This window comes from Protopterus annectens, chromosome 7.part0, assembly GCF_019279795.1.
Source record: "Protopterus annectens isolate FY-2018-M chromosome 7.part0, PAN1.0, whole genome shotgun sequence".
Lineage (NCBI taxonomy): Eukaryota > Metazoa > Chordata > Ceratodontiformes > Protopteridae > Protopterus > Protopterus annectens.
Genome location: NC_056739.1, coordinates 351,180,508 through 351,194,494, shown reverse-complemented (window position 1 = coordinate 351,194,494; position 13,987 = coordinate 351,180,508). Strand labels below are relative to the sequence as shown.

The 13,987-nt window shown below is 40.8% G+C and overlaps 1 protein-coding gene across 2 annotated transcripts in view; it reads right to left on the bottom strand.

The window, feature by feature from the left end:
- Positions 1–13,300, bottom strand: part of MED20 (mediator complex subunit 20) — a 97,114-nt gene extending 83,814 nt beyond the window's left edge. The window contains exon 1 of one of the 2 annotated variants that reach the window (XM_044076922.1): positions 13,092–13,300. Coding sequence is in view for 1 of the 2 variants with exons in the window: in XM_044076921.1 (XP_043932856.1) it covers positions 13,092–13,105 (14 nt within the window). In the remaining variant the exon portion in view is untranslated. The remainder of the gene's footprint in view (positions 1–13,091) is intronic. The other variant, XM_044076921.1, reaches the window with a different exon arrangement.
- Positions 13,301–13,987: the final 687 nt, after the last annotated feature.

Here is a 13,987-nt window from a genome sequence, read left to right as displayed (position 1 = left end):
CAATTTGGTACTTAACAGGATCAGTGCTGTTGACTTAACCAACCTGCTAGCATGTAGCTGCAGTGCTAACTTCACTCCCCTGTTCCCCCAAAAGCCTTTTTGACATCTCCGATACTTGTCCCGCACCTCACACCTCCATAGATCAAGTGTTAAAAGGTCCTATCAAAGGCAAATAACACAGCTTCCATGGGACCAGACAGTATCCCAGGCTGTATTCTGCATCATCTTCAGCAAGAACTGGTTTCACTATTGAGCACCCTATTCAACCCACAGCCTAAGTACAGGCTTCATTCCAGCAGAGTGGAGAACTGCCATTGTCATCCCCTTGCACAGAGGTGGTGCCACTACTGACCCTGGAAACCATCACCCAATTAGCTTGGCAAGTCTAATCTGTAAAGCCATGGAGCGTTTTATGAATCTCAAACAAGGCCACAGGCACTCTCCAAGCACTTTACCCCACACCGCTCAGATCGGTCAAGGGCAGATCTTGCCTGTTGAACCTGGTTGACTTCTTTGAGACTGTCAACAAGGCCCTAGATGAGGGTAAGTCTTACCTTGACTTGGCCAAGGCCTTTAACACAAATCCCCCACTCAGACATCGAGAGGCTAACAGAACTTGGCATAAATCCCCATCTCATCAGGTGGGTGGCCAATTGGCTCACTGACAGGAGCCTCAAGGTCAAAACAGGCACCTCCACCTCCAATAGCAGACCTGTCAATATTGGAGTTTCCCAGGGACCTGTCCTGAGACCCCTACCATTTGACATCTACTTCTAAGAGGTCTAGGCAAAGACAAAAGGCCTGTAGCTGACAGCAAGTTGGGTGCAGTCATTGACTCCCCAAAATTATGTTAACATACTGCAAGAGGGTCCCACAGCAACTGACTGGTGCGAAAAGTCATGGCCTCAAGCTAAATGCAAAAAAAAAAAAAAAAAAAGAAAGTATCATCCTACCATTTGACAAAAACATAGCCCCCATGGATTACCACATCAATGGCAACCCCCTAAGCACACAATCTGTGGTAAGAGACCTGGGTACTCAGGCTGATAATCGCACAGTCAACCATCATGTAGCAGCAGCGGTCAGAATAGCCTTTTACTTGGTTCATCTCATAAGTAAAGGGACTGCATCCAGAAAAAAAGGTCATTACCTCTATACGCTTATTAGACCAATAATGGAGTACAATGCCCCATCTGGTATGTACCTCTCCAAACATCTGCATCAGCTGGAAAGGTCACAAAAATACCTCAGAGAATCCATGGTCTCCAACACCTGTCCTATGCGGACAGGCTCAAATCACCATCACTCTACTCGGTATTGTACAAATTGCTCAGAGGTAAGGCAATCTTGAACCCTGCCCTACTAGAGATGCTCCATATCCGCAAGTCTAACTCCTCAGGCATTACCTGCCCAAAAGGCCTGAATCTAATATGCAACATCAACAAAAACTGCTGGAGAGAAATGTTGGTCTCCCAGAGGCTGCCCCGCCTCTGAAATAGACTTCCTATACACGTCAGAGTACCTCAGTGACCCTCTCCAAGCTCAACCTGGATGAGAAACCACAAATTTGTCCTAGGGGTTCCACCCGTGTCCCTCATTGACAGGGGTGAAAGATGCTGACTGAGGTTTCTTTTTGGGGATAAACTTTTGGCTAGGCTTGCAAGGCCCCCAGGGCCATTAGCCGAAGTAACCTCTTATGATCCTATAATACAACCACTGAAGTCCCTTCTCGTAGCAAATTATTATTACAGATAATCTTAAATCTGATCTACATATACAAAATTGCATTAAAAACTCAAAAACTAATAATGGTTTACAGAGCCAAAAAAACAACCAGAACTACACTTACCACTACTTACATCCTGACCTCACTACTGTATGGCACTACCCATCCTTACTAGCCTTCAGGCATCACAAAAATCAAACACTTGCACAATGCTGTAAGAGTGGCTAAATTTGCAGCAAATACCCCTTGAAGTACTGACCACAGTATAGCTAAAAAACTCAACTGATGGGGTAGTTCTAACCAATTAGAATATGCACAGCTTCTTACCATTTATAAAATTATCCAGCATCCACCTGCCTTCCCAGCACTAAATACCATTGTACACACCTATGCTTCTACTTGGTCACTACAATCCAATAACCAAAAAACTTCTCCCAGTCCTCAAATCCATGAAATTTGCTGTGCATGGTCTGTACTCATAGCATGCTGCTAAGGGCTGGAACTATGTACCTGTTATCCATCAGGTCAATACCCCCCCCCCCCCCAATCCTTTAAAACCAACCATTCTGAAATACTTCCTAACCACACTGTGGCTCTGTTCTTGCTCCATCCCTTTTTAAATTCTCTCTCTAAACATGAGCGACTGTCTATCTGTACCTTACACCTTTACTTTTCCTTCAATTTATCTATCAAACTCTCTTTCTAAATATGCCAAACCCCTTTTTTTCCCTCTCACTTCATATCCCAATTTCTGTTTGTATTATACTAACTTACCTTTATAAAGAAAATTAAGATAACTAAAATATCAAAATGTTAAATCATTGTCATGTGGGCTGTACCTATTCTTAACCAATAGTTTCGATTTAGGTCCAATATGGTATAATTTCAGCTGTAGATGTTTTTGCATTATTTTTGAAGATTGTAAAAATTTTTGTTCTTAAAATATCTTTATAAAACACTTCACTGTTTTTTCCTGGGTCCCTGCTGAAAATGGGCACCTACCCAGTTGGACTTTCCTAGGAATCAAATGTCAATAAATAAATAAATAAATAAATAAAAACAAACAAACTTATTTATGTAATGATTTCTTTCACAAAGAAAAACAATATGCTCAGTTTCAGTCCTCGGGTTATATGTATTGAGAATATTTCTTCATTTTCCATTCCTTGTTCCAGTGTACACACAAGTCTTTTCACTCAAGTCGAATCACTACCGTTACCCTTCTGCATACCACCATCCCCATACTCTACTCTTCTCTGCACAGTCACTATAACTGTATGCAGTTTTTCAGAGGTGCCTCACTACCCAGATACCATTCCTCTAAGCTAGAAGCCTTGCTATTGCTCTTCACATTTTTATGATGTATTCCAAGTTAGAAAAAAAAAAAAAAAAAAAAAAGTTTACAATTTCTAGTACCTTCTATTATACCTCTGCAATAACCAGAACTATAACACGTAGAGCATTCATTACACCCAGACTTCTATTACTAAAAGGTAAAACTGCATCTGGCTTGTTAGAGAATCAGGGCATCCTTCTGCCAAGTGATTCTGGTCTGGCACAGTCTGGGCCACTGGAAGGGCCAGCTAGAAGGGAAAAGATGAAACAGTTGAGAGCACACCATCATCCCATAAGGCAGTACATTAACACTGCCAAAACTGGGTGAATTCTTGCTGAAATGCTGCTATAGAAAATGGCAGAAAGCATAACAAATGTTTGAATACTAAGTGAGGAAGTGAACAATATTCTTACACATCACTGCATACGACAGAGTTGCAAAGCTTGAATAACCACTAGTAAGGATGACACTATACAGCATATCTAGTTTGCCACTTTGGGACCTCATTCCCAGCCATTACTGGGCATCAGCCATGAACCTACAAGTTCCGCTTTTCCAAGAATATGTGCAAACAGATCTTCAGAAGCACAGAAGAATACCTCGCATGTGGCTGCAATCTAAACCAGCTTAGCTAACTCAGAAATTCAGAACTCCACTCTTTCACTGGATAGCCAAGTGACAGCACAGGGAGATCGAATTTTATTTTACCAGGCTCATTCTTGTGAGATACCAACACAGGAAGGAATTATCAGATGTGATTAAAAATTGTCAATAAAGAGAATGGCTCTCTGACAATGGCTCACACCTTTCCCTTGCCTACTAGTGAACTACATTTCATAGGTTAGTACTAGGCTATCCACCCTTGCAAGCCTTTTTAAACATCCTAATTTCCCCAACCCATATGGTGTTGAGTACACTACTGCTTCATGAACACAATACATATTAGTTACTGTGATAACAATGAGAATACCACCATACATATTTACAAGGTCTCAAGTGTGAGCTGCCACTGTCCATTCATACAGAAGGGGGCAACCATAGGGTAAATTTCTTATTTGCCATTCACAGATCCCAGTCATCACTCCCACTTCATAAACTCAATACTATCTGTAGTACACCACATAAACTCAATACTATCTGTAGTACACCACAACAACTCTCCAGAACACTATCCTTATGCACCCTCCCAAACTTCAACTCATTCACTAACAAGCCATAAGGCTACTCCTTAAAAAAAAAAAAAAAAAAATATATATATATATATATATATATATATAAACACACACACACACACACACACACATATATATACACATACATACATAAACTATGGAAAATCTCACATCATACCTCTGCATAAAGTTGGACCCCTCAGAGTTAAATTACCATCCCATAGCCATTCTACCCCCATTTGCAAAAATCCCCGAAAAATGCATTTCATAAGCAACTCCTAGACCACCTATTAAGGAACAACTTTCTCTCAAATTCAGCTCAATTTTAGACTAAAGCATAGCACCACAACAGCCTTAATTTGCTTCACCAATAAGATCAATGAGCTTAAAAACAGCCTGTTACTTTCATCCATCTTTCTTGATGATGTCAAAAGCCTTTGTCACTGTGTCGCATCAAAAACTGCTAAATGAACTAACATCCATAAACTTCTCCCAAACAGCATTAGCATGGTTCCATAGCTACCTGACCGCCAGCAAGTGGTTGAGTGGTAACACACACTCTCCCCTTCTTGTCAGAGGGTGTCCCTCAAGGGTCACTACTCAGTCCACTACTTTTCTCCATATTCACAATCTACTGCTACCAACAATGCTACTATTATTCAATACGCTGATGACACCACCCTTATATGCTCTGCCACAAACTAATCAGCTAATACTCAACCCAAACAAAAACAGATGTTCTTTAAGGCGGCAAATCACAAGTAACTCAATCTCTTTTCATCTAACAAGATCAAAAATAGAACCAGTAGAACAAACAAAACTTCTTGGGGTAACAATAGATAATTCACCAAAAAAATTGGCTTTAACCATTACAAAGATGCATATTAAACTTGGTACTCTCTATAGAGCAAAACCCTTCCTCACCAATACCAGCAGGCAGACCATAGCAAGAACACATCTCCTCTCCACCATACTATACACCTCCCATCTTTACTAAAAAATAAATAAATAAAAACACACACACCAAATTGACCTAAATAAACTCAAGGCCTGCTGTAACAAAATAGCTAAATCTTCCCATAAACAAAACAGAACTAGTCACTCCTCTGCACTACAAGAGCTAAACTGGTTTGAAATTACTAACCTCTTCCACTTAACGGAGTGGGCAATAGTTAGCTTATCTACTGCCTAGCTCTCAAAAACCTAGTACAGCAATAGAACGAAAGGTTCTCTGATGACTTTTGTAGTTTTTGGTAATAACTTAACAGCTTTGGCAGCGAATCCCATTTCTCATGCAAAATATCCAAGATCTGGAATGCCATTTCCACAACAAATTGTAAACACTATTAATAAAAAAAAAAAAAAAAAAAAAAAAAAAACACTGCTCAAAAACTACCCAACAAATAAATGGCTATACTCTTGCTCCTTCCTAGGATGACCACTCGCCTCACTCCTCTCCAGTCATCTACTCAATGCTTGTGCCAACATCTTCTACTCCTCACTTCTTACAGAAATCATGACTCATAAAAAATAATCCCTCTTAACACATGCTTCTTACGGCTCAGACTTTTATCTCAAGCTTCCTACACTCCCACTTATTCTTTCCATCATGCTCTCTACATTAAGGCTGCCTTAGTACACAACTGCAAATGAGTAAAGTCATTTTTCTTTTTTCTTCTCAGTAACACAGCTTTTAGATTCTGTACTATTTTGTATTTGTATCCAAGTTGGCTATTTTGTATTTGTATCTATGTTTCTGTAACGTTTTTACACTATGGCATGGAATCACGTTTTCAGTGGGTTTTTTTTTTTGTTTTTTTTTATTTAGTTCTATATAACTCCTTTTATTTAGTTCTATATAATTCCCAGGCCTCCGCTGAAAAAGGGCCTTTCTGGCCTAGTCGGACTTTCCCAGTAAACAATTAAAAAAAACAACATAGATCCAAGTTATGCTTGAATATGGGCGGGGATGAGCATAATTTTACATTGATGTGGAGTCTGTTCCAGAGCAGTAGCATCCTATGCGAGATACAACAGTCTCTCCACACCATTCTTTTGATGTTGCAGAGTAGGTTTAGATCCCTAGGCAGAGTATTTCTAATGCAGTTTCATTTGCTGATACGCTGGGTTGGAGGATGCCTTGTATTTCAGACACAGGTCACCTCTCAGTAGTCTTAAAGATAAAGTATGGTGACATAATTGAGACAGTTTATGGATGGTAAATTGCTTAAGCCAAGCATCTTTTTTTTTTTTTAAAAAAGGTAGCCCTGTGGGTGTTCCGGCTATTGCATTTGTCTGGATAGATACATTCAAAAGGGTACATTATTCTCAATGACTTGCCTTAGGAGGCCTGAATAGGGGAACAATGACATCCAGCTACCTACAAGCAATCCTCTTGCTAACAGGCAGTGCAATACAGAAGGACTTCCTCACCAGTGGACACATATTGGTTGAAACTTAGGTTGCCGTCTACACAAGTTCCCATGGCAGTTCCCTAGGGTAGCCAACTTACAAAAGGATATGGTATTTTTTTTTTTTTTTTTTTTTTTAGCAATTCGCTAAAGTCCATGATTTTGGCAGCAATTATTTGTTTGGGACAATCCTGCCTGCAGGATAGTTCAATCATTTGGAGATTCTATAAGTGAACCCAAATTGCAGTATCTGCAAACTTAGTCAGACAGAGTCCTTTAGTACTGGCTTTAACTTCATAAAAGCAGATGCCAAATAGGAGATCTCAGCATCAAGCCCCAAGGGACTCCTCTGGTGACTAGTCTTTTTGTGGAAGTAGCTTCACCTATTTTGATCTCTTGCATTTCATCACTGAGGCAGCTGGTGGTCCAGTGGGTGACATAGGAGCTTATTCCTAGTCTGCTTAACTTTTCTACTACACCAAAGTGGGGGATTGTGTCAAATGCCTTGGCTAGGTTTAAGTAGGTGGTGAGCAGTGTTTTACCTTTGAAAGAGTCAGCAAGACAAGCGATAAAGAAGTCCACCAGGCTCAGTAAGTATAACATGCCTTTGTCAAATCTGAACAGAGATGGATAGTGTTTGGAAGTTTATGTCCTCATGAACTCCATGATCATCTTTTCCATGGCTTCATATGAGATACTGGTCAGACTTATGGATCTGCAACTGCTCAAATCAGTGGATGATCCTCCCTTGTGGAGGGGGATGAATGTTGTTGTACAAAGCTTATGTTGAGGCAGAGATTGAGCTTTGCTGTTATTGGCTTGGATAAATCATGCAGTTTGTTAATGTTACACTTCCATCATAGGGCCTTGTTTCTGGGATTTGCCCTGTGCTCATTTCCACAAGAACACCTGCATCTGTGCAGTTAACATAATGACACATTTTGGTGGTGTACAATTCAGCATCTGCAGCAAAAACACCCAATCACCTCAATCTAGTAGAAATAGGTTGCCATAATGGTCAAGGTGTTTACCTTGCAAACACAGGGTGCAGGGCTCAGTTCTTACATGGGGGGAACTGGCTAAGCTTAAAATGACCAGCAAGTGCAGTTTGCCTACTACTAACCTATGAACTTAATGAACCTTATTATTCCTCAGCCCAGAAGCAGGCTGGGTACTTTGTGACTTAGTAAAAATATGTCTCTCTTTCAAGAGAGGACAGAGAATCTGGACAGCCTTGCTCACGTACAATCCATTCATACCTCTTACAGGTTCACAGGTGTTTTTTAGACTAATGATCACAAGGGCCTTTTTAAGCCCAGCCATGCATCCCAAATCTCTGATAAGTTCTGGTACCTTTGATAAGTGTAAGCAGGGGCTTGGGAGGTGAAACATTTACAAGCAGGGAAATGTGAGATTAACCATTTACAAGCTACCTGTGTCAGTTACAGAAACAGGTGCAAAACCAGGGATGAATTTCCTGTTCCCCATCCAGTTATCTACATTACACTTGAACCAGATTAGGAAAGAACTCTGCTTCACATGGAGAGCCTGTTCCAGAAAAGGGGCAATATATGGGACACATACTTCTCTCCAGCAGGTTCTATTTCTAACACATGTAAGGTTAAGTCTTTAGATCGGATAATTCCAGTGCCGTTTTGTGGATATGCAGGTCTAGAGTGGGGTTAGACAATGCCTTGTATACAAAGCATAGACCTTCCTTCAACAGCTTGTAGGAGACAGAATACATGGATAGGGCCTTGAGGCAATTCACACAAGACATGTTATTTATCATAGGAGGTTAGTAGGCTAATGGCCCTGGGACCCTTACAAGCCTAGCCAAGAGTTTATCCCCAAAAAAAAGAACCCACAGTCAGCACCTGTTGCCCCTGTCAATGAGGGACAAAGGTGGAACCCCTGGGACAAATTTGTGGTTTATCATCCACTCATCAAGGTAGGCAGTTTGACATGTACAGGAAGTCTATTCCAGACACAGTTCAGCCTATGGGAGACAAAACTGTCTCTCCAGCAAGTTTTATTAATGTCGCATTTTAGCTTTAGGCTTGCAGAGCGGGTAATGTGCGAGGAAGCAGACTTACTGATATGGAGCATCTCTAGTAGGGCAGGGTCTGACATTGCCTTGCAGGCGAGACACAGATCACCTCTGAGCAATCTGCATGATACCAAGTAGAGTGAAAACGATTTGAGCCTGTCCTCATAGGACAGATTTTGGAAGCCATGGATTCTCTGCGAGGCATTTCTGTGGCCTTTCCAGTTGGTGCAGGTGTTTGGAGAGGTACACACCAAATGGGGCATTATATTCAATTATAGGCCTAATGAGGGAGGAGTACAGAGTGGTAACCTTTTTTCTAGATGCAACACTTTACTTATGAGATGAACCAAGTAAAAGGCTATTCTGACCACTGCCACCACATGATGGTCGAATGTGAGATTGTTGTCAACCTGAGTACCCAGGTCTCTCACCACAGGTTGTGTGCTTAGAGGGTTGCCGTTGATGTGGTATCAGTAGGGGGGCCGTGTTTTTGCTGAATGGTATGATAATACATTTTTTTTGCGTTTAACTTAAGGCCATGACTTTAGCACCAGTTATTTGTAGCTGCGAGACCCTCTTGCAGTAGGTTACCATAATTTGGGGAGTCAATGACAGCATCCAACTTACAGTAATCCGCAAACCTGGTCAGTCACAGACCCTTCGTCTTTGCCTGGGCCTCAGAGGTAGATGCCAAACAGTATGGGGTCCAAGGACAGATCCCTGGGGACCACTAGTAACAGGTCTGCTGTCAGAGGTGGTGGCACCTATTTTGACCTTGTGGGTCCTATCCGTGAGCCAGTTGGCCACCCAACTGATGAGATAGGGATACGAGATAGGGATTTACACCACGTTGTGTTAACGTTCTAATGATGCCTGAGTGGGGGATTGTGTCAAAAGTCCTTGGCCAAGTCAAGGTAAGCTGTGTGTGCTGACTTTCCCTCATAGGGTCTTCGTGACAGTTTCAAAGAAGTCAACCAGGTAAAATAGACCAGATTTGCCCCTGACGAATCCGAATTGGGTAGGGTCAAGTACTTGGAGATTGCTTATGTCCTTGTTTATGAGATCCATAGTAATACTGTATTCGTTTAATGAGGAACCTCTGTTGATGTTCAAATTGTTGGATATGCCTGGTTAAGTACATACCAAAGGGATCACTGTACTCCTTGATAGTGCCGAGTGTTAAATACAGTGGAACAATGACTTCCTTGGATCTAGATGCCATTACTTTGTTTATAAATTGCACAACATAGAATGATTTCCTCACTACTGTAGATACCGTAATGGTCAAAAGGCTAAATTATTATCCGTGTGTGTCCTAAGTCTGACGACTGGGTTAACGCTTAAGGATGTGTTGTCAATATAATTACCAGGCATGGATCCTTTGCTGCATTCATATCACTCACATTTCAAGTATGACTGCATACAGTGCAGTACATACAATATACAAATTACTTAGATGTACTTTGAAGTTCACTTTGTATATTTTCATGGAAATCTGACAGAACTAATCAGTATACAAAACATCACAGGTATAGAATAACCACAGCTTTTTTTGATTACATAGAATATTGGTAATTGAGCTTTTGTATGCATTACCCAACTGTATGCAAATAAACTACTATATTTCATCAATACAAACTTACTTTAGTTAGATGACTTTTTTTTTTTAAACGTACAACAAAATTTCAATGAATTGTGTACATCGCTGTGATACAGGTCATAGCTAAAAGTTGTCCATGGGCCACTGGTTTACTGCATTTTGTGATGAAGTTCAGTTAAATATGAATTTATGTTAACGTTATTGGTGCCAAATGGGTACACTGCATGAGGTCATAATGGATATCCTCCTTTGAGTCAATAGTTACAAGGTCCAGACTATGAACCAGGTTACTCAAGCTTGACTAGCAGCAGAGTTACCTGTTGGAGCTGCAGTGTAGTGGGGAAAAAAAAGAATGACAAGGCTTTGTCTGCTTGCATATCTTCAGAAAGAGGGATGGGAAAGAAATTATATGGTGGATTGAGATGAGACATTCTTTATGGCCTAGAAGACATTGTGGCTCAGAACGGTGACCAAGCAAGACTTTGGGGGGGGGGGGGGATATAGCACTGACTAAGAACTTAAGTGCTGAAGGATGGCAGGGAGTGACTGCTAACAGCTTACTCTTCCTGAGATGAAGTAGATTAGGGTTGCCACCTTTTCAAAGGCCCAAAGTTGGACATTTTTGCAGAAATGTGAGATTTTGCAAGGCAAAAGCTACCCATGGCAAGTGAAAAGGACAGAGCTTCACTTTTTGCCAAAACAAATGCTTTTTCTTGTAACATTTGAGTTGCTTATGCTATTTCATTTAATATGCAGGTGTTCCAGATACAAAATGACCATTTTATGCAAGTATTAAAGAAAACTTACGATACATTTTTGTCCTAAAATTTCTGTACATTTGCCATTTTTCAGGGGTTTTTTTCCACAGGACACAACTGCCCAAAGAGGGACTGTCCTCGCAAAGATGGACAGGTGGTAACCCAGAAGCAGATGGTTCCAAATCACCATTTGGGTGCCAGCTAAAAGGAGTAGTGGGTTTTCCACTCATGGAGTCAGGCCTCTCAAGTACATGCTACCACTGTGCAAGTACATAAGCAGGATATCTGCATGCAAAAGCATACTTTCTATTGTAAAAATACAAGGTGGAGCTTTAAGAGCTATTGTGAGAGATGTGAATGCAGCAATCGCCTACTCAGGGGCAATCTCTGCCTAACATACAAAGCTATACCAAACCCAGAGCTGTTGGACATGCTCCACTTAAAGAAATCCCAATCCCTCCGAGCTACATGCTTCTAGGGACCTAAACCTTGTCACCACAATAAACAGAACATGCTGGAGGGATAGATGTGTGTCCCAGAGACTCCCCATACTCTGGAACAGACTACCTATCCATGTCAAACAGAGCTCCTCATTGGCACTATTCAAGAAAAATCTTGATGATTGGATGGGAAATTCATCCCAGGGATCACTTCTGCAGCTCTGCTCGACAAGGGCACAGGAAAATAATTTTCTTGGGTGGCAAAAGCCAGGGTACATTTTTTGGCTAGGCTTATATAGGCCCTAGGGCCAATAGCCTAGTACCTACCCATGAACCTATAAAGGAATAGGTTGGCTGCTCCAAAGCATTATCAAACTGGTGTGCGCCTTACCTGTACTCCTCATGAAAGAGTGGGCTGATAAAGCAATCCAGGCAACAGAGCAAATGGGCCCCATAGGATTCTCTCCTGGTCCAGAGAGGTATGGCTCCCTCCCAGATGAGAAAGCCATCCAACTGTGTGGACGCAAAGAAGTTATCTAGCTCAGTCCAGTGGAACTTAAAAGATGCAGAAGTTAAATGAAATGTGCAGTTGGGGGGGGGGGGGGGGTCATGCTTAGATTAGACCAAGCCTCGTACAGGTTTTGCCTTTTATCTGCTTTCTGTTACATCATCTGCTTTGCCAGCTACTGGTAGTGTGTGTGTGTGTGTGTGTGTGTGTGTGTGTGTGTGTGTGTGTGTGTGTGTGTCATACAGTGGCAACTTGAACTAAAAGGGATTCAGGATCCATGCAGACTGAAGGCAACTAAGGGCTTGTGGCGGAGGGGGCGCAGTGTCACTACAGATGTCAACCCCAACTTATTGCTAAGTAGAACTCATTTAAATAATCACCGGTTACTTGTAATGACTAAGGGAACTACAAACAGTAATATCTATTTACTGATGCTATTTGAAGTACCAACATTAAGACTTGCTTAACTTGGCTCCTCTTCCCCAAGGGCCCACGGAGAAAGTTTACACTACTAGGTTGGGGTGCGTCTGGAGGCACACCCTCCCAAAACACACAGACTTGAAATATCAATCTTCCGGGATAAACAGAGCTATTCAGAAACAACGCAAAGGACTTGATATTAGTAACTACAAGGAACCAATACTAAAATTCAAGATAGTTTCTTTCAGCAATGAACATTATAAGAATCTAACAGTTTTAAAATGTTTTACAACCTTGTCGCTCCCTTACTTTATTCTGTACCGTTCATTCATTCCACACGTGTTTTAAAATGATACTTCAGCTACAAAAAGTGTAACAGAAAACAATTTTGCATCTTACAACCAATAAGCTAACTGCATATGTAGTACAAGGAAATAAACGGTGAATACCACAAAAGAAAAAAAATAGAACATTCACCAATATGGTATGGCACAACGTAGACAGCCTAGCAATTATGTAAGACACCTACGACTAGAAGACGGCAAGGTCAAGATGCAATGTATAAAACGCATATTAAACTACTGCATTTTAACTTAAGAAAAATATAAACAAACTTAGAAGCCAAACTTTAAGTCATCCTTTGAAATAGTACTTCAAACAAAATACTCACCAAGTAACCCCCATACTGTCTCTCGGTGCAAAAAGCTTTTTCACCAAAATGAATACTCTTTAAAATAAACGTAATTGCAAAGAGCTTTATCGCAGAATAAGCTAAATTATTATTTTTACAATTCCCCAAGCAACTTCAATATATGACTGGATCAAAAGTGAAAGGTCAAATAAACAACGACACAGGCTACAGCTAATAACGCAAGCGCCACTATTTGCAAGTTTGAAGCGTTTGCTTTACGCCCCCTGGTGGTTAACATCGTACATTACTAGTTCCAGGTTAAACGATCAGAGGCACTTGAAAATGCATAGCAACCAAGCAATAATAACCACAGGGTGTGTGTTATTGTAGAAATAAGGACCGTCCAGGGGGTGTTCTGTGGCCCAAGGGCTTCTATACCTCTGGAAGGGCATTATTTCCACAATAACACACCCCGGAGGGCATTATTGCACTTAGTGAATGGGCTGTCTGTAAAGTTGTTGTTTTCCATTTTTATTATTACTATATTATTTTTATAATTTTTTTGATGTAAAATAGTTCCTACTGTCGAAGGTTTCAAACATGTAGTATATATTAATGGTGTTGGAGGAAGCGTTTTACATCCAAAATATAACACTTAAAAAATATCCAGGTATTGTTGCCAACTTGCCGATCACTGGAGATGGAAGTTACTAAATAATGACATACATTTGTGTTTCAGACTTTAATTTCCTTCAGAAAATTTATGCTAACGCAAAATCCTTTTATTTAAAAGTTTGTCATTTTATAGGACCAATAATCAAATGTGTTCCTGTTTTTGAGACTTTGTTCCCCCTTTATTTCAGGCTTTATTTAGATTTCTTCAGCTGAAAGGTCCAGAGGTATACAAACCCCTTTACTGCTGCTGCCAGTGGTTC